Source organism: Rousettus aegyptiacus, unplaced genomic scaffold (assembly GCF_014176215.1).
Source record: "Rousettus aegyptiacus isolate mRouAeg1 unplaced genomic scaffold, mRouAeg1.p scaffold_m13_p_3, whole genome shotgun sequence".
Lineage (NCBI taxonomy): Eukaryota > Metazoa > Chordata > Mammalia > Chiroptera > Pteropodidae > Rousettus > Rousettus aegyptiacus.
In genome coordinates this window covers 1,693,934-1,714,529 of record NW_023416306.1, presented here as the reverse complement: position 1 = coordinate 1,714,529, position 20,596 = coordinate 1,693,934, and the positions used below count along the sequence as shown (strand labels likewise).

Below are 20,596 nucleotides of genomic sequence, written 5' to 3'. Positions count from 1 at the left end.
AGACGGCCGTGCGCGTGGCCGCGGCCGCTGCCCACGCGCCCCCGCCGCCCCCCCCCCCCCCGCCAGCTCCCACCTCCGGGGCAGCACATGGAAAGCTGGAAGCAGCGGCCGCGGCCACGCAGGGAGGAGCCGGGCTCCGCCAGGCGCGGCGGCTGCGCTCACAGGCCGCTCGCTGCGGCCGCTGATTTACGAGTCTGTCTGGGAGCCCGGCCAGGTCTGTAAGTCATGGACAATTAGGAGGCGCGCTCCAGCCCTCAGCCCGCCCGCCGCCCGGGCTCCCCGCCCGCCGCGCCCCTCCCAGGCAGGGGCGGCCTGAGCCCACTTTGCAGATGAGGACCCGCGGCCGGGAAGTCAGCGCCTGGCCCTCATCCCTGGACACAGGACGCTGAGTTGGCGGCAGTGCCCAGGGTCTGGCCGGCCCTCCCAACGTCAACTTCCTCTGGCTCAGAGGCCCACGTTGACATCCTGAGGCCTCCACCCGAGGGCCGGGAGGGGACCAGAGAAGGAGGCCACCCAGGATGGCCAGCCACTCCGACACCTCCGGACTGGCCAGGAAGACGTGTCACGGCCTTCACACTGGAACGCCTCCAAGTCCATGTCACCGAGCCCTGGGGTCCGAGAACCACGGCACCCGGGGCCAGGAAGGGGCTCAGTGGCCCCCCCGACCCGCCCCGGGAGGACGGGGCCCTCCGCCCACCCAGCCCGGCTGGGGGATTGTGGGTCCGCGAGTCCGGACACCACCACGAGCGAGTGTCTGAATCACCGTCCTCATGTCACCAGAAGCCCCGGGGTGGCACCGTGCTGAGGGCTCGTGCTGGTGATGGAGATGGGGAGATGGGGAGATGCGCATGTGTGCGCACACCCCGCACACCCCACACTGCACCCCACCCCCCCCACCCCCCAACTCCCCCACCCCACACACCCCACCCCACACCCCAACACCCCCCACACCCCACCCCCACCCCCCCCACCCCACACCCCACCCCGTCCAGGACAGCACCCCGTCCCCGCCCCCGCCTCCTGCACGGGGCTCCTGAGTGTCCATACACGGCCATTGATTTTAATAAATTTAAACTTAAAGAGCCACGTGTGTTGGGTTGCAAATGACATACGGGAAGCCCAGTGACATTTGAACTTCAGAGAAAGAACAGATAATGATTTCACCAGAATACGCCTCACATTTGGGGCGTACTAAAATAATGATTCACTGCCCCCCGAAACGTAAACGGGACCGTCGTCCTACATTTTGCGGTGCGGCCGCACCCCTGTGGCTGGCAGCTCCGGGGCGGGACAGGTCCCCGGAAGCGAGCGGGGGGCGCTCCCTGCGCACGTGGGTCTGGGAATTCTGGGTCAAACCGAGTGACGCAGGCAGAGGCCCCGCGGGGCCCAGTTCCGACTGCGGCCTCGCGGCCAGGACTCGGGCTGGGGGATGGGGGGCAGGGTGGTGCCCCCAGCGTGGATCCTGGACATGCGCTCTGCCACGGCCTCCCGGGGCCCGGGTCTGGCTTCCAGGCCCCGCGGGGCAAAGAGCAGAAGCCGCCGATGCCCCGGCCTGGACACCCGCGTGCTCGGAGCCCAGCCGGCGGGGAGGGGCCCACGCACCTCCGGCGGCCCAAACGGAGGGCTGTTATAAACACTTACAACAACCAGACAAAACAGTCTATTGTAGCAGTGCCGCCCCGCGCCCCCGCGCAGGGGCGAGGCCGGCGTGGCACAGGGAGCCCTGGGCCCCCGCCAGGGCGCCCGCTGTGGGTCCAGGCAGAGGCGTTTTCGTCTGCAAGCCGTGGCCTTTGTCGTCTGCCACTGAAATTTCCTGTCTCTGTTATTCTCCTCTGCAGCGAGACCATCTGAAACCCAACACTTTTATTGCCCCTTTTAAACCAGCTTTACAGCTCCCCGTCCACCCCATACCGTGTCCCGGGCTCGGGCTGCTATTGCAGTTAGGGGCGGCGCTGCTGGAGGAGCCGCCGGCTGGGGCCCCGGGCCTTGGCCGCAGGACAGCGGGGCCCACGCGCGGGCCGGCCAGACTGATGCCACAGGCGGCAGGAAGCCCCAGGGTGCAGGTCGTGGCGCGCTGGCCGGCCGGTCGGCTGGTCAGCAGAGCTGGCCGAGCAGCGTGGCCAGCAGGGCTACAGGCCGCGTGCCGTGGGGGGACCCGGCTGCCGTCCTGGCCACTCCATCTCCGCTCGGCGCCCTGGGGCCCGGCTCTCCCCATCCTCGCCCTCAGCTTCCTCACCTTGGCTGGCCCACTGGCCGCTCGGGCCCTCTAGGGTGTTAAATCAGAGGCCGGCCGGACTGGACAGTCCCTGCGAAAGTAAAAAAGGCAGAAGAAGGAGGGGAGGCCGGGGGCGGGGAGCAGGTGGAGAGGTGCAGAGACGGCCGGGGGCCAGGCGGCCTTGTGGCCGGGTCTCCCTCTCCGTCTCCCTGGGCCTTCCCACTTCTCCCAGCCCCAGTTTCCCCATTTGTAATCGTCCTCACCTTACACAGGTGTTGCCGAGTGTAAATGAGATAATTGAATGCAAAGCACTCAGCAGAGCTTTATTTAACGGCATTTTTTGGTTAACGACATCATTATTATTTTCATTATCGGTGTCATGGGCAAACAAGGGAACCTCTAGACAGTCGTACATGGTCCTCGCCACGAGGGGGACATTCGCCGTAGTTATAGCACCAAATACCCCCATCTGCCAAGGAAATAAAACGCTTCGAACCAAGTGTTTATGCTGGATTAAGGAATTAAGCAAAGAAGGCTGCCTGGAAGAGGCGGGTTTAGGCCTGAAACTAGAAAAGCAGAGCGGCCTGACCCGTGGGGCCTGCAGACAGGCACCGGGCTCTCGGGCCCCACCTGCGACAGCCCCCTAGTTCCACCGTTCCGGGTCCGACTGTCCCCCTGTGCCTCAAACCCCGACGCCAGCCCCGCCGCCCCCTGCAGCCTTCCCGTCGCACAGCGAGGCGGCCGCTGCCCGTGGGGACCGGTGCCCGCGGCCGGGCTGTCCCTGCTCCCGGCACCGGTGTGCTCCAGGGCAAGAGAGAGACGGGTTCGGCCAGGAGTCCTCAAAGCCCGAGGGTGGAAGAGGTCGCTGCTGCTCCGTGCTCTCCGCCGTCCCCGGGGAGGGGGGTCCCCTGCGTGGGCGCAAACAGGACGGCGGAGGCGGACGCGCCCCGGGTTCCGGCCTCAGCCTTGCTCGGCGGGGGCCTGAAACACGGTCCTCCCCTCGGCGACGTGGCGCAGCCTGGTGCCTTCTCTCCTCCGGGGTTTTGGCCTCTCCCCCGGGCCGCAGCTGGCCCGGCGGGAAGCGAGGGGCCCCGGTGTGCACACGCCACCTTGCCGATGGTCACCGTGTGCCCGGCAGCTTTCCCAAGGCCGCGGGTTCACGGGAAACCAGCGAGACCTTCCGACCCCGCACGGGCCAGCGTGGTGGCCACGGCAGGGGGCGGGCTGTCCGCTGACCCGCAGGACAAGGGCAGCAGTCAGGAGAGGGGCCAGGTAGGTGGACTGGGTCCCAAGGGGTGGAGAGCTGCCACTGTTACAGGACAATGTTAGGGGGCATGGCCTCGAGGTCGGGACCCCCGAGTGAGAAGGTGCACAAAATGCAGGGAAGAGACCACAGACCAGGCCGGCGGGAGGGGCGGGGGGGGGCGGGGAGCGGGCGGGAGAGGGCGTCACAGGGACAGGGGCAGTGGCACCCACAGGGCTGCCCCCCGGCCCCCAGGAGGTGCAGCAGGTGGTCACCGGGTGTGGCGCCCCGCAGGCCCGTCTGCCCAGCCTCCGGCCTGCGGGCGGCGGCTCTGGGTGGGGAGGGGCATCACGCTGAGTCGCCACCAGCAGTCACAGCCCAAAGCAGCACAGAGCCGGGGTCGCCCCGGCTTCCTGGGCCCCTCGGACCCCTGCATCGTCCGTGGAGTGGGAGAGAGCGAGGCGCGGGGACAGGCTCGCCCAGAGGGGAGCGAGCCCCCCAACGGGCTGGTGGCCAGCCCAGCGGGGCCGCCCGGCCTCGTACCCTCTGCGGCCTGGAGGCCCAGCGCCGGCTGGAGCGCCCCGTCCTCACCGAGACCCCGAGCTCCTGGGACACGGGTTCGTCAACGAGAGAATGTCTGCCTTGGTGAGAGCAGGCTCGTGACCCTCGGAGAGCCCACACTGGGCGCGTGGCTGGTCGGCGACCTCAGACGCCTGAGCCTGGACCCCTCGCTGACCTCTCCACCGGAGTGCCCACTCCCCGGGGCCGTGCGACCTTGGGCAACCTTCGCCTCCCTGCACCCCTAGAAGCAGGGACCCTGCTGATCGGATGATGGGACAGTGGAGGTGGCCGTGCAGAGAGCCTGTCCTGGCTCAGGAAGCCAGCGGGGCGCACGGGACCCTCCACCCCACCTGCAAACCACCGTCTTGTCTAAGGTGAGTGGGAGAGAGCACGGGCTCCGCACCCCCACCCACAGGCGGCAGTCCATCCAGCCCTCCGGAAGCGCCTTTCCCCAGGGAGGTGGAGGTCCCCGCCCAGGAGGCAGCCAGCAGATGGCTGTGACCACCCCAAGTTGGGGGCCGGAAGGAAGGAAGGAAGGAAGGAAGGAAGGAAGGAAGGAAGGAAGGAAGGGGAGAACGTGGGCCTGGGACCCCGCATCCCGCCCAGTCGCTCCCTCTCTCCCGTCCCAGAAGTCGGGGCTTCTGCGGCTTCGCGGGGGGCTGCTTTCCTAGCAGCTCAGTTCGCAGGCTATCGGGTAGCTGCAGCCACATCTGGAAGACGTTTGGCCGAGCCCCCGCCCCGGGATCTGAGCTGCGGGCCCCAGACCAACAGCCCTGACTCCCAGGGCTGGGGGAACAGGTTCAGTTCCCGAAGTTGCATAAGGGCAGAACCAGGATGTGGGCGCGAAAGGCCACCTCAGAGGCCGGTCCGGGCCGCCCCCCCCCCCCCCGCCGCACACACCTGCTCTTCCGTGCGCCCCACGAGGCCTGCGCCCCACGCATCCCGGCCGTCACGCCCACGACGACCTTTACAGCCTGGACGGGACTCTCGCGCCTGTGACCATTCGTCATCGGAATGCGCCTCGGCCATCTCACCCCCATTGCACGGGCTGGAAAACGGAGGGTGACTTGGGGTGAGGGGGCCGGCGAGCCCGAGCCCTCGCGAGGGGAGCCGAGACCTGGCGCCGTTCGATGTGGGGGTCCAGGCGCTCCGCTCCCCGTCCCTCACAGCAGCCTTGTCCCGCCGTCCGACGGAACATGGAGACTTCGCCGTGGCCCACGCTCGCCCCTGGGTGCTGTGTCTCCTGTGAGCGCCCGGGGGCCTTGGCTGCGGGGCCCGTGGCTCCGGCTGGCGGTGGCGTCTCCCTCGCTGCCCGGCGGGTGACCAGTGCGTGAGTCAGATGAGGAGCATGGAGGACGGGCCAGAGGGAGCAAGAGGCCGACCGCGCGGCCGGACGCGGCTGTGCGCCTGCGGACTCGGGCCTCTCGACGCCTCTCTCTCAAGCTGCAGATAAGGCGGTTTTCAGGCTGTTACTCTTACTGGCTTTTACCTGGGACCGAGGTCAGTCTACGAGATACCAGTGCTCCGAAATGGGCTGAGAGTCGCTTTGCGCCCCAGCACGAGGCTGGTTCTCACGCGTCATGCCCTGCGCAAGCCCGTCACGTCGAGCTTGGCGGTCATGTCGCCTGAAGCGTCTGTGACCTCTCTAAGGAGCTGCCGTTCCCTTGCTGAGAGAGGGAGCAGTAAAAATCTCCGTGGGTAACAGTAGCCTCTGAAACCACAGATTCTGGAACAAACGGACATCCATGCGCCAAAAAGGAACCTCAGCCCGCGCCTCACACCGTACCCCAAAATCACCCCCAAAAACCAGAAAGCTCCCATCAAAAAAAAAAAAAAAGAAAGAAAGAAAGAAACAAGAGAGCATCTTTGGGACCTCAGATCAGGCGAAGGTTTCGTAGCTATGGCACCGGGAGCAAAACATAAAACTTTGCCCTTCAGAAGACATCGTTAGGAAAATTCGAAAAAAGACAAGAAACAGACTGGGAGGAAATATTTACAAAACACATACATGATAAAGTGCTTTCTGTAAATAAACTGTCAGAGCTCGGTGGTAAACTCTAACCGCTAGGCTATACACCTACAACTAATACAAAGGAATATCGAATTCAACTGTAATTGGAGAATAAAAAATAAATTACATAAATTCCAAAAAAAAAAAATCAATAAGAAGAGAAACAACTCAAGAAAAAAAACGGACAAAAGAGTTCAACACTTCACCAAATATTTATAAACGACCAATAAGCACCTGGGAAGATGCCCAGTATCACTGGTCACCAGGGAAATGCAGACCAAACCGCAGCGAGATCCCACCTCGCACCCACCAGGATGGCTGTAAGCAAGCTTCATATAACGAGAACCATCCAGCTTCTAGACGTGGCACCACAGAGACAGACCCGGATGGGCGGCTGCCTCGGGCTCGGGGCCGGGGGTCGCGGGAGGGCTGCGGGGATTGGCCACCACGGGCACGGGAGAACCGTGAGACGAGGCGAAGCCTCCTCGAACTGGGTCGAATGAGGGTTGCATAACAACGTCCATTCACAAAGTCTCATCGAACTTCACATGGGTAAATTCGTGGTGTGCACATCACATGTCTATAAACGTTTCTTTTCAGTCTCTCAGTCTAACAGTTGATTTGTTATTTCTCCATCTAATTCTGCCAAATCGTGCTTTCTGTATCTTGAGGTTTTGTTATCAGGTACCTTTAAGGTAAAAATAAGTTACATCTTCCCAATAAATCAGACAAGTTGACCTTCAAGCAATGAACTATTTCTAGTAGTTCTTCTTGACATAAAGTATATTTTTTTCTGAAGGTAATGGAATTTTTGGAAACTTTCTCTGGCTTAGCATGTGCATAAACTTTTTCTTTCTATCTTTTCGTATCTTTACGCTTTAAATATATTCCTTAAAAAGAGCTTTTTATCTTGCCTGGAATTATTGTCCTTTATCTGGAACATTTTGTAAATTTCTGTGTCTTGTAATTACTAATATATTTGGACCAGTTTTTACCGTTTCATTTTGTCTTTTCTATGTTTCCCTTCTCTCCTTTCTTGCCTTCTTTCGGATTCCTGAGTTTTTAAATCCTATTCTCCTCTCCATTGGGTTAGAATGTATACACCCCATTTCCTTCAGGGGTTGTTTATCAAAGTCTGCCCTAAAGTAATACTTTTATCACAGAGACTTTAGAACCACTTAATTCTAATTATGCCCTTCCTGACCTTGAGGTCGTTGTTTCCTTCCTTTGGGCCGCGTCTTTGTTTAGAGCCCATGCGACATTTTTGCTGCCCGTGTTTGTACCAATAGCCCACCTGTATAACCCCCTCTCTCTGACTTCCATCCCTTCTTATGCTCCTTTGAAACTTCCTCAAGTGTGAACCGTTTGTGGACATTTCTCGATTTTTGTTTGCCTATATCTGTCTTTATTTCGCCCCTTTTCACTGGATGTTGAATTCTAGCTTGACAGTCATTTGCTCTCAGCATCTTGACGAAATCGTTTCTCTATTTTCAAGCGCCCATTGTTGCTGCCGCAAAGTGGGCTCTCGGCATTAATCATATTTAAAGGTAATCTGTATTTTCCGACTCTCATTCGAGTCTTCTTTTGGTCTTTGGTGTTCTGTATTTTTACTCTGTGGTGACTAGTTGTGGATTCCTTTTTTTTTTTTCTTTTTTATGTTGCTTGAGATTCATCGGGTACTTTTATATTTGTAAGTGGCTTTCTTTCATTAAATCTGGAACAGTTCAAGCCTTAATCCTCTTCAAATGCCGCCCCTGGCCCTATTCTATTTCTTCAATTATAAATGTGTTTACATTCTCACTCTGTTCCCTATGGTTCATTTGTTTGTTTTCATATTTCCCAAGTCTTCTTCTCTCAGGAGTGCAAGTTTCCTAATTTCTTCTGCCTTATCCTTCAGTTCACTAATTCTCTCTTTAGTTGTGTCTAAGCTGTTCTTAAAACATTCTGTGGTTTTTGATTTCAAATATTATGTTTTTTTTTTAATTTCTAGGCATATGGTTGTTCTTTATTAGCATGTTCAAGTTCCTTTCATTTCTTCTACGAAGCACTTTTTTTTTTCTGGGTCTGATATTTCCAATATCTGAATTTTTCGCTGATCGGACTTTCCTGCTTATTGGCCTGCTGGATTTCCCTCATGGTGACTTGATTCCTGGGATATTTAGTAAACTTTTGCTCTGACCTGCTCATTTTCTATGGAACTCGGTGGAAACGGTCTGAAGCCTGAGATAAAGGGAGGTTTTTTTAAGGAAATGTTTGCATTTGTGTTTGGCACGCAAAAGGGACACTCCCAGTCCGAGGACCCTTTAAACCAAAATCCCTTGTCTGAGATTTGGGAGTAATTGAAGAAGTATGAATTGAGGCTGCGTGTGCACACACACACACACACACACACACACGCACGCACACACACACGCACGCACACACACACACAAGCACACGGCCCAGCTTATGATCATGAATTCCTAGAGAACTGTTCCTCCTCGCCTTAGCATCGAGGCTCGAGAAGGCCACTGTTGGTGCGATGCCCAGAGGCAGAAGGATTTTCTGTTTTACCTTGATGGTGAGGTGAAATCCTTGGGAATCCAGGATTTACGGAGAGGGTCCCCCATCTTCTATTGGACCCCCAACATGGCCTGGATCTAAGCTGTATCTTCCTCTGGCCCCAAAAGAGCCCCCCAAAATGATGAGAATAGAAAAGTTTCAATCCTCCAAATTCAAAAAAATAAAAAACAAAAAGACTGACTGCTCTTTGGCCGCTGCGGCCAGTAGACCCCAGAGCTGGCTTTGAATCGATCCCTGTCGTCTGCTGGTGACGGCTCGCTTCCCTCGGCTCATCAGCGGAGCCCACTCCCTCAGCCGGAGATCACCCGGTCCCTAAACCCCTCCTTCGGAAAGTCCTCCCAAGCCTCACGCTAAACTCTGAGCCCGGCCAGCGATTTGCTTAGCTCGGGGTCCGTGCCCCACAGCCGCGGCTCTCCCCAGCCTCACAGACAGTCAACTCAGCAGCCTTACCGCCCCCCACAAACACACACGCCTCAAGGCCAAGCCACGTTCCCGTCTGGGTCCTCTCGTTTCCCCACCGGGGTCTGAGGATTTCACGCCCCCAGCCAGCTCAGGACAGTGTTTAGGGTGGACGACTTGGATACTATCCAGAATTGGTAGCCACTTCTGGTGGGAGGGTCTCTGCAGGCTTTTCATTGGCCACACTGATGGGAATAGAAATCTTACACCCTTTACAGATGAGGAAACTGAGGCACAAAGACATTAAATAGCGCACCGCAGGCCACACAGCCAGTAAATCAGGGGCTCGAATCTCAGAACCACAGATTCTGGCTCCAGGGCTATGCGCGTAACCTCGGCTGTCCTCGGCAAACGCGTCGGTAATCGGTGAATCCATTCGTTCGGCCATTTGACCGTCCATCATCCAGCATGTCCCGAGCTTCTTCTATACGCCAGGCCCTGTTCGAGTCCCTGGAGATGCTGCAGCGAAGGGGAGAGGTGACATCGCTGCCTTTGGAGGGGGTGGCACAGGAGCGGGGCGGGCCCGCAGAGCCCCCCTTCGAAGAGGCGCCCGGAGGACCCGGCAGTCGGGGCCGATGGCGGCAGCCACAGGCTCTGCCTCTCCGGAGGGTCCTGCGCCCACACCAGCCACTCGGTCTGGACCTAAAGGCTGGGACCCCTCCTGTAAGCGCCCAGGCCTCCAGAGGCGGCTGCGGGAGTGAGCCAGATAAACCCCTGGGGACTCAAATGGTGACCTGCCCAAGGTTCAAGGTTGAGCTGACGTGAGAACACAAGCCCGGCCTCCGCTCCCGTGGAAGGCAAACGCTCCGACGAGCCGGCGGGAGACTCCAACGAGCCGGCGGGAGATGGCCTCCGGGCCTGACGCCTCTGGACGCGGGGAGGCCTGAGGCTACGGCGGCGGGCTGGCCGCTCCCGGCGGTGACCCCGGCGGTCACTGTGAGGGCGTTTCGAGCTGTCCTGCTGGACGCCAGCGCCTTCCTTAACGTTACAGCCTGAGCAAAGGGCATCGCGTGCACCGCACTGCAGACGAAGCTCCTCAGCCCCGACGTCCCTGGGAGTTCACAGGAGGTCAGCACCTTTCCCACGACTCCACAGGCCACGCAGGTCATGGTCTCCATCCTGTCACCCCAAGGGTCATGGGTCCCCGAAAGAGCCCGGCAACTGTGTCCCTTGGTCAGCAGAGCTGCTGCGGAGAGGGTGGACCTTCCGATGTCACTCAGAGAACAGCTGGGCACAGCTGCGTCCTGAGGACACTTCCCCAGCCCTGCCGGAACACGGGGTCAGACACCATTCTCGGCACAGGCCCCACTCCGGGAGGCCGGGCCAGGAGACGGCGTGTCCTGGGCTTTGCTGGCCCCCGTCCTGGCCTGAAAAAGCAGTCCCTCGTCCCCTCTGGCCCTGCGGGCGGGAGGACGTTCTGAGTCCCACCCAGAGAAATGTGTTGGCTTCTCCGGGGGCCTGTGCAGGGTGGGCGCCTTCTGTGGGGAGGGCGGTGTGGCGGCCTTCTCCGAGGGTGGCAGGGGGACATCCGGAGGGGAGGTCGCAGCTCTGGACGCCACACCGTGGTTCCCATCGACCTCGAATCCGAAGACTCCGTGACGCCCGTCGCCAGAATCCTGCACGCCGGCCTCTGCGGCCTGAGACTCTCCCCCGGTCACAAACCGTCCCCTCCCAGCCTGTACCCAGCTGGACGCTGGGGGCCCAGTTTTCATTCACGCTCAGCTCGAATTCGGGTTTCGAAAGGTCCAGTGGCATTGCGCCCCCCGCCATGCCAAGCTGCAGCCCCCAGCAGGCCGGCCGCCCCCGCGCTGCGAGCCTCATGCCGCGAGACCGCAGGCCGGCCGCCCGGCACGCACGTCTGCCTGTGTGTGTCTGTGTGGCAGGGGGGTTGGGGGGCGGGGGCGTGTACGGGGCCCCCTCGCCCCCTCACACTGTCCCCTGCACCTGGACGCGCCGCGCGGGCTCTGCCCCCCGCCCGCTACGATCTCGCTCGTCCTCCGAGCCGGGCCTCATGTTCTCGCTCTCTCCCCAAACGCCCCTTCCCCTTCCCCTGCCTCTGCCCACCCCCCCCCCCCCCCGCTCACGGCCGAGGGGCGCCGGATCCACACGTGCCTGACCCCGAACCGCTGACTCGGTCTCCCCTCCCGCTCCGAGCCCCGCGGTTGGCTGTCACCCGTCAGCGGGCGACGGGCGGCTAGCTCTCTGGTGTTTTTGCTGATTTTTAGTTTACTTTTTATCACATAAGCAACACACAGGTGACAATTCTGGTCGGGTAGAGCGGTTATTCGAAACAACCATCCAACTTTCTAAAATGACCCCCGTCATTCACGTGTGTCGTCCAAAAAGTCAGATGCGCGGACGACCGAGCAGCCCACTCGGACCCCCGATCCCGCGGGCCTGTTCGCTGTGGACCCAGTGAATGGCCGTGGTCCTCTGTCTGCTCCGGTGTGAACTCACTCAATCCTCAGACGGCCCCCCGAGGGGGAGGTGCCGCCACCACCCCGAGTCGCCGCCGAGGGCCCCGAAGCGCAGGGAGGTCGCCGGGTGCCCGAGGCCAAGGCCGCCAATGGGGCAGAGTCCCACGTCGGTCACCTCCTGGACCAGCGGGTCAGCCGCAGCCGAGACAGGGTGGACGGCGGCTGCGGGAAGAGGCCACCGGTGAGGGGGGAGGCCATGTCTGCTGCAGCCCAGCCCGGCTCGGGCCGGGGGGCGGCGCTGGGAAGCCCCCCCAAATAGGAGGGCGCTGCCCTCGAGCTCAGGCAGATGCTGTGCGGGTTCCGATCCCGGGCCCTCCTGGTCACGGAGGGCCGCGGGGTGAGCGCGTCGAAGCCCGGGGCGCTGGGGACTGGAGGAGGCGCCCGCCCCGCCCCACCCCACCCCCACGCCGGGCCGGCACCTCAGGCGAAGGACCCCGCGTGGTCCGGCCGGCCAGCGGCCTTTCTCCACCCCACCCCACACCCCACCCCAGACACCCACAGCCTCCTCTGTGTCCAAGCCCCAGGCCGGCCGTGTGGCCTTGGCGACTGTTCTCTGGGCTCAAGAAAGCAAATCCTGCTCCTTACCTGCGGGCAGGGGCCGGGCAGCTAATCCGTCCTTGGAGACCACCCCCGGCTGTGCCACAGACCCCAGACCTCTGCCGGCCTCCCGGGCCACGGGGCTGCTGTGGGCCACGCTCCTCAGACAGAGACGGCATTCTGTAGAGCAGGCGCCTTCGAAGGCTGCGGGGTGGGCGGGGCGGGAGCCCCATCTGCCTCTTCCCCTGAACCTGCAGCCATGATTCAAAACATGTGTGACCATCCAGGGCGACAGCCGAGATCCGGGCCCAGGCTGCACAGACAACAGGACATGGGACAGACACCTACAGGCACACGCACGGCACTCAGGAGTGTCACCCGAGGCCCAGGCCAGCCCTGAGCGTCCGCGGCTGGGCCCCCCACACCCCTGCAGCCTGACCGCTCCCCCTCCACACCCGCTGGCTACAGCCCATACCCTGCCCAACGCCGGGCCAGCAGGAGCTAGGTGGGTGCCCCCACCCCGTGCGCCCACTTCCATCCTGCCCTGCCCCCGCCAGACCGGGTGCTCCCTGCCAGACAGGAAGTGGGGTCGCTTCGTCAGGGCGTGTGTGTGCACACCCATACACGTCTGCACACCCATGTGCACATACACACGCATGCATTCTCGCCTACACGTCGTGTGAGGGCACACACGTGTGCCCGAGCCCACCTGTGGAGTAGGCTTGGCCTCCTGGGGCAGGAGCCGAGCCCCTGCATCCAGAGGCGGCCTACAGATAAGTGAGGTTGCAAATGGCGGGGTGCTCCATGCACAGTCCTCTCCTGCAGACCCCCACCCCCCAGTCACTTCCGGCATCTGCCAGTAGGGGGAGTCCGGTCTGAGGCTCCCCGCCCCCCGCCTCCCGGCAGCCGCCCACCCCAGGCTCTTCCCGGAATGAACAGAATGAACAGTCACCCAGGGTCAGAGCGGTGGGGGTCTCAGGGGCCCGTGGCTGGGGCCGCAATCTGCCCGCCTGCCCCAGCCTCTGCCGGCCACGCGGATGCTCCCAGGGCCGTGGGAGGGCGGGAGGCCCAGCCGGCTGGACCCAGCCTGCCCAGCGTGAGCATGAATGCTGGGCCCTGGGGCTGGCCCTGTTCTCAGACTCTGGTGACCCCAAAGTCCTCCCCAGGACAGCACCGTAGTCTCCAGCTGCAGGCCAAGGTGCAAGTTCCAAGGCACCACAATGTGGACGTTTTAAAGGAGGGGGCCAGACCTGGTCTGTTTCCCAGGGACCCTGAGCACACCCCAGCGGTGAGGAGAAATCCCAGGGACAGCCCCCCACCCCGTCGCTCTGGGCTGCCGCCCCCGCCCCCCACAGAAGAGGGCCAGCCCTTCTCCGGCACGGTGCAGCCCGCAAGCAGCGAGGAGCGCCACGGGCCCGCTCGGCCCCTCCCGGGCGTGGGGCGTCGGCGAGCAGCGGGACAGCCGTGTGACGCGGCTTCCTCCTCGGCGGCCGGGGACAATGGTCCCCTCTGTGTTACCAGCACGGAGGGGCGTGAGCCCGTGTTTGCACACAGGTCGCTGCTCGGAAGGCACGGCACCGACGGCTGCGAATGGCCCTCGCCTGCCCCCGCCCCGCCTCTGTCTCACCAGCAACCCCAGAGGCCGACCCCGGGGGACCCGGCCACAGCTGGGCTCCCGAGCCCCCACCCCCCACCCCCCGAGGTGCCCTCGAGTCCCCCCGTGGAACATTTTTGACATATTCTAAACTGTCAGCAAAACAAGATGAAAATCCAGTAATTGCTTTTGGCGGGGAGTCCGCAGGCCAGCACGGGGGCCAAAAATAACCCAGGGGAGCTCTCCGGGGCCACCTGCAGCCCCCGGGGGCTGCGAGCTCCGTCTGAGCATGCGGCCGCGGCGGTCTGGCCTGACCCCGCCGCTGGCCGGCGGGGACAGGAGGGGGAGTCTGGAGGGACGCGGGGGAACAGCCGGGACAGAGCGAGACTCGCTCACACGCTGCAAGCCAGGAAGTGTCCGGCCAGCCGAAGAATGTGCTGCACCCCACAGCGAGGAGAGCGGCTGCTGTGCTACTCAGCAGCCCACAGACGGCTGGCTGGGCCCCGGGAGAGGGCGTTGGCCGAGGCCAGGGAAGGCGGACACGCCCGGCCGTGAGGCCTCCGCCGGCCGGGCGGTGCTCCCCGTCCCGCCGCCCTGCTCCCGAAGCCGCCCCCAGACCCGCCAGCCCCAACAGCAGGGGATGGGGGGAACCCCAGGGTGATTAGAGCCTGGGGTCAGCATGCAACTGGCCGAGAGGTAGGCCTCGGTCTCTTCCTTCCTGTCGCAAAGGCCAGAGGGGAAAGAACTCACCTCGCCTGACCGGGTCCTACCCACGTCCACGTCCCAGGCAGCTGCCCCTCTTCCGAGCCCGGGATCCGGGTCTGGCAAACAAGGGGGAAAAGCAGAGAGCCAAGGTCGCAAGCGCCCGTCCAGCTCAGGGCTCCACGAGTACCCGTCCACGAGGGACCCCGTGCCCCTCCCTGCGTGAAGCAGATAAAGCAGAGGTTCACAAATAGGGTGGTGTGGGGCGGGGGGGGGGAGCCCAAACTCACACAGCAAGGACTCGACCCCAGGTCGACCGGCTACCCTGCGGGGACCCCGAAAGCGAGGTGGCAGAAGCCACGGCTGTGTCCCGAGGAGGGGCCGATGGCCGGAGAGGGGGCGGGTCGGCCTCGGCCTGGCTCCTTCCTGTCCCTGCGCCATGCCCCAAGCAGGATGTGCCTGGCAGGTGTGGGTTAGCCGAAGTGCCTCGAGGTCCCGGAGTGTCTGCCGGGGGACGTCCGGGGTCTGGCTCCCGGGACCGCTGTCCCGCGTCGTGAAGGATGCCACCCCCTCCGGGCACCTGCCCCCCACCCACCCACCCACCTGCCACCGGTGCGCGCCTCTGACCGTCTCCCGGGCTGAGGAAGGGTTTCCAGCGCCACCCCATCCCACCACCCCCAGCCCCGAGCTGGGTACGTCGTCCTCACCTCACGGAGGACAGGACAGTGACTGGGCCCTCGTTCCAGGTGGCTCTCAGGCTCAGACGGACACCCTGCTCCCCCAGAGCCGCGGCCTCTCTGCTGTCCACGGGGAGCCAGGCCAGGCTGCCCTCCTCTCGGCCTCCCCACCCCTCCCCTCTGAGCCAAATGCTGGCCCCTCACGAGAGGTGGCCGTGCAGCACCATGAGAGGCACCCGCACCCCCCTGAGGGCGGTTCCGCGGTGGCCCTCGGGGAGCATGGGGTGAGGAGGGCGCCCGCCGCGTGCCGGCCCCTGACCGCCCAGGGAGGACGGGCGGCGGCATCTCGGCGAGGAGCGCACAGAAAACCAGCTCGCACGGCACGGCCCAGGCCCCACAACGGCACCGAAGAGCCAGCCCCTGCCTCGTCCCGCCCGCCAGCCTCAGCCCGGGCTCTCGGCTCTGGGACGCAGGACTGGCCACTGCACCCTGGGCGACATGGCTGCATTCCGGGAACGAGGAAGAGGGAGGACCCCAAACCTCCCCCCCCTGGAAGCCGCCTCCCCTGGCCAGAGCTGACGCCCGCGCCCCCCGCACCCGCGCGGGCAGCTCAGGGTCTGAGTTCGCAGTCAGGCCCATCGCCACCCAAGACGAAACGGGGCCGCACAGGAAGCCAGCAGAAAGGAGTGGAGACAGCGGCCCCGCCCCCCACCCGGGAGGCTGATGAGGAAAAAAGACTCCAGCTGCACGACCCTCCAGACCCCGGGTGGCACCTGCTCCCTCTAACTGCAGAAAGGGCCTCCTCCCCCCGCCCTGAGGAGAAAGCCACCCCGCCCTCTGCGGGCCCCGGAACCAGAACCGGAACCATGCCTGGCGAACACCCTCCAGCCCACGAGCTGGGCGGGACAGCGGCTCCCCTGCACCCCCAGTCTCCCAGAGGGAGGCCACATGGATTAAACACGAGCACACGCGTATGCACATGTCCACGCATGCGTGCATGCGTGTGCACGCACCTGTATCTGTGCACACACTCACTGTACACATACATTCGCACATGCGTACACTTGCACACGCATATGCTCACACACATGGACACAAGCACGTGCACACGTACACAGACACGACGTGTGTGCACCATGTTACAGAGTGTGTGCGCATGCTAATGCAGGCACGCTGCACGCTTGTGCACACACACACGCGCGTGCATGCACATGCACGCGCACCAGCGAGCTGCCCGGTTCAGGGAGCAATTCGCCAGCCCCGCGCCAGTCTCCAGGCCCGTCCCGTCACCCTTGGAGCCTTGGAGGCGTCCAACGCACTCAAACAACATGTTTTCCTAACCCCAGGCATCTGGCCACCCCTGTGCCTCCTGGGCAGGGAGGCGGCCCCGGGGGGCGGGGCGGGAACAAGGCCGAGGTGGAACCACGGTGTTTACGAAATGGGTCACTGAATCACCCAGAACAATATTTTCCTTGCAGTGCAGTTCCTTCCTGGACGAGCCGCACGCAGCGGCCACGCTGGCCCCAGGCCCTGCCGCGGGGCGGGCAGCCTGCTGGAGCCTCAGAGGCGGGGCCCCTCGGACTACTGGACCACGAGACGGGAGGACAGACGCGGGGCTCCTCGGCTCACCTGGGGTCCCTGCATCCCTCAGGCTGGGCGCCTGGAGTCCATGGACATGGGCTCAGGCTGCGAGGAAGGAGCCCAGGATTTAGCTCCGGCTCTGGTGGCCTGAGGGGGCGTGAGGTGGGGCGTAGTCCTGGGACCCCCAGAGGCCCCCGCCCCAGCCGGCCCGGTGGGAATCTAACAGTCTGTGCCCTGGGTTGCAAAGCCCAGCCCCAACCTCAGAAGCCGGGTCTCAGGTGTCAGTCTGGCAAGATGCACGAGGAAGATCAAAGGTGGGGAGGTGGAGCGCACTGGGGGAGGGGCCGGGAGGTGTGGGGAGGGGCGTCCTGCCCTCAGCCTCTCCCCTCCAGCAGCGAGGTGTGTGACCAGTGGCAGAGGGGACCCTGTGCTCCCTGGGCAGAAGGCCAGAGGTGAAGGGGACCACGCTTGGCCGCCAGCCTGCACCCTGGGCCCCCGAGTTCGGGGCCAGGCCGGTGGGACAGGGAAGATGCTCAGGAGAGGGGCGGGGGAGGGACAGTCTCAAAGTGACTCTCGGAGGAATCGGGCCTCCCTTTCCTGTAGCAGGCAAGATGGTCAGCTGAGGAGGGGCTCCCGTGGCCCACACTGGTTGTGCTGGTGACCGGTCAGAAAATCAGGGTCCAGCCAGCAGGCCTTGTCTCTCAGTGCCCCGACCCCTACTTCTCCAAGAGGACTCCCCCAAACCTCCGGGACCCGCCCCAGCCCCGACTCCTGCCAGAGAGTACCTGAGGCCCCTGGAGCCCCACGCACTCCCCGCCCGCCCCTCCCACAGCTGGGGTTAAGGCAGCAGGCTAGGTCCTCCCAGGGTAGGAGAGAGGGAGCCCGCAGCCCCCGGCCACCCCGGCCTGGGTCCAGGGTGCTGAAGGAGCAGGGAGGAGGAGCCCCTGCGCTCCCCGGGGCACCCATTTGCCTCGTTTCTCCGTGGAGTCTGGCACACGGGAGGGGTCTTGTATTTGTTCAATCGGGGACAGCAAGGTCCGGAGCCTTCTGTGCCAGCTTGAAGCTGTCTGTGCCCCTCCCACGCCCAGAAGCGCGTGCACTCCTCTGTCCAGGTCCCAGAAGGGGCGGCTGCAGGCGGGAGGGCCCGCCGGCCTGGGGCAGTGGCTGCCCCTGGCACAAGCAGCTCTGCGGCCCGCTCTGTCTCCTTCCTGACAATTTCTTCAGTAAAATTATAGATACAGAATTGGAGGGAAAGAAGATAAATAGCAAATGGTAAAAGACGTTTTCTCTGGGTAATGGGATATGTGTTTATTTACAATCTCAAAATTTTCCATCCTGGGCCTGACGGCAGCCCCAGGGGGAATCTCACAGCAGATGGTGCAATTCTGACTTCAGACACCAGGTGGCAGCCAAGACCAGCGCATCCAGCTCAGGCCTCCTCCGCCTGCCAAGGGGTGTGGGGGGGGCTACTTCCAAGAGTTTTCTGAGTCCCAGGAGGAGAGAGAGAGGCGGGCACAGAGGCAGCGTCTGCTGCAGAGGTGACCACAGTGCCTCCCCACTGCTCGACCCTCCCAAGAATTCCCAGAAGGACGTATTGCCATCCTTATTTGATGACTGGAGAAACCGAGGCCCAGAACGGGGTAGGGCCTTGTCCAGCATCACACAGCCCAGCGTAGGCACAGCCTGGGCTGGAATTCTCAGTTACCGCACACCTTGACTTACTTCTCAGATGCCCAGTGGTCACCTGGCTTTATCTACAACCCCAGGATGAGTGGGTTTGAGCCTGGCTTGAGCAGGTCCAGCTGCCCGAGGCGCTGCGCCCCGTCTCGGAGGCCCTGCCAGGCACAGGGCAGTGGCATTCTGCAGCAGGGGCCAGGGCTCATCTGAGTTCCTGCCCTCCAGTCGGGGGTCCCGGGGGCCTCCTGTGGTCCCACCGTGGCTGTTGGGAGCAGCTGGCCACGGGGTTTGGCCCGGGGTATGGCTGGGAGGCCAGCCCCTACATTCCACCCGCCACCCTCGTGTCCCTGGCTCTGTTCCCGCGGTGCCACTCCGGACTCCGTGCCAGGCCCAGCCACGGGACACCCCTCCCCCACACCTGGGAACTCGCGTCAGCAGGAGCCTTACAGGTGCCCACGCCGCACCAACCGGGATGACAGCAGGAGAAATAGTAAGGCCGGGGCCGCAGCCAGGGCCAAGGAGGGCGCGAGGTCCGAGTCCGCGGGGCCAGGGACGGCGTCGCCTGGAGCACGGCGGGGGTCGGCGGGGGCGCTGGACCGCTGGATGTCGGAGACCTTCTCCCCCAGGGGCCCCGGGCAGCCCATCTGTAGGAAGGGGCAGGTCGGGGACAGGACTTGCTCTGGGAAGGCCACCGGCACTCACCCTCGGAGGGAAGGGTCTCCAGCCCTAGCCAGAGCGAGGGCCCACGAGGTAACTGTGAGCAGGGGCTCCCTGAGCCGCATTGTTTTCCTCTAAAGTGGGTGATCAAGGCCACGGGGGAGGACGGGGGCCAGCCGGGGTGCTGCCCGGTGCACTGGCAGCCTCACCTCCGCCCTCAGAGGCTTCCGCCCCTGTGCCGGGGCGTCCGGAATGCCGCTCCGCCAGTTTCCAGGGCACTTAGGAGCCGGCAGACTCATCGGAGGGACCTCTGAGAAACTGTGGGAGGAGCCATGTCAACGCCCCGCCTCTGCCGCCCCCTGCCCACACAGCACCCGCTTCCATCCACATTACACAGGAGGAAAGCACAACCCGGGAGCGGAAGCAGATGCCCACGAAGCCCCAGAGGTCGGCGGGGTGGTCGCAGCACTGAGAGCCGGTCCTCGGCCCCTCCTCTCTACAGGGCAGAGTTCGCACCAGGTCATTCATTAAGCTCCATTGCCCTGGGTCGGCCAGGGGTGGACACAGTCCGAGAGGCAGGAGTGGTGGCGGCCTGCCCCTCCCCAGTCCTGGAGCTCTGCAGGATGCTTACTCTGCAGCTGTGGGAGCTCTGGCGTCCCAGGAGGGGCCTGCCCCAGGGACGGGCAAGCCTGAGTGGATGAACTGAGGGTTCTTCCTTGAAAGAACCGCAACCTGCCAGCTTCCCACAGGAAGGGACCGGAGCTGGGGGCGGAGAAGTGAGGGACCCAGCCCTCCCGTGGGTGTGTGCAGGGCAGAGAGAGGAACGAGCTGTCCATGCTTAGCCGAGCAAGGTGTCCCACTCCAGACCAGCACTTCCTGCTGCCCCAAGCAAGACTTCCTGCCTGTGGGCTGAGATGGGCTGAAGAAGTGGGGAGAACTCTGAATTCAAGTTGGCAAGGGGCTTCCCGGCAGCCCTTGTGTGCCCGACCGGTGCTAGGCCCAGGGTGGGCAGGGGGAGGGGAGGAGCGTTACACACACTCCACCCCACCCCAGAGACCAGGTCAGGTCCCTAGTGGCCGTCTACAGGAGACCCAGGTGAGAGTGGTCAGGAGTGAGGGTATAAGCCCACTTGGGGAGGGTTAAAAGAGGCCCGAGGACCATAGAAACAATCCTTGCTGAAGGAAATCATCCTTGAAGGACAAAGATGTTCGTTGCATTGCTGATTTTCAGAGCAAAAATGTTTGAAACAGCCTTAATGCCCATGACAGAAAATTCATGAGTAAATCCAGGTTCCTCTACTCAAGGACCTGCGAGGCCGATTAAGACAGCGCTACATGCACAGCGTGTCATACCAGCCTTGTTTTTTTCAGCCAAAAACTGGAAATAACCCAACCACACACCAAAGGCTGGGCAGACACTGGGGTGCACTCATACAGAGTAACGGAAAGGGGCGAAGCCACTGAAAAACGACACGGATGACTCCTAGGAAGGACCAGCCCAATCCACAGGAACAGGAAGATGAGCAGTAATTGCCCCGGGGGTGGGCGAGGAGCGGGTTTGGCTGAAAGCCACATGAAGGAACTTCGAGGAGGATGGAGTGTTCTATACCTTGGTGGGGGAGGAGTCTGGGCTACACACCTGTC

General features: G+C 62.9%; 1 protein-coding gene across 1 annotated transcript; it reads right to left on the bottom strand.

Moving 5' to 3' along the window:
• Positions 1-11,213: 11,213 nt before the first annotated feature.
• LOC107514899 lies at positions 11,214-19,264 on the bottom strand. Its single transcript, XM_036218211.1, is given in 5 exon segments — positions 11,214-11,690; positions 12,114-12,378; positions 14,410-14,480; positions 18,744-18,885; positions 18,887-19,264. Coding segments are annotated over 5 exon segments (714 nt in total). The 5' UTR covers positions 18,941-19,264; the 3' UTR covers positions 11,214-11,508.
• Between the last annotated feature and the right edge of the window lie 1,332 nt (positions 19,265-20,596).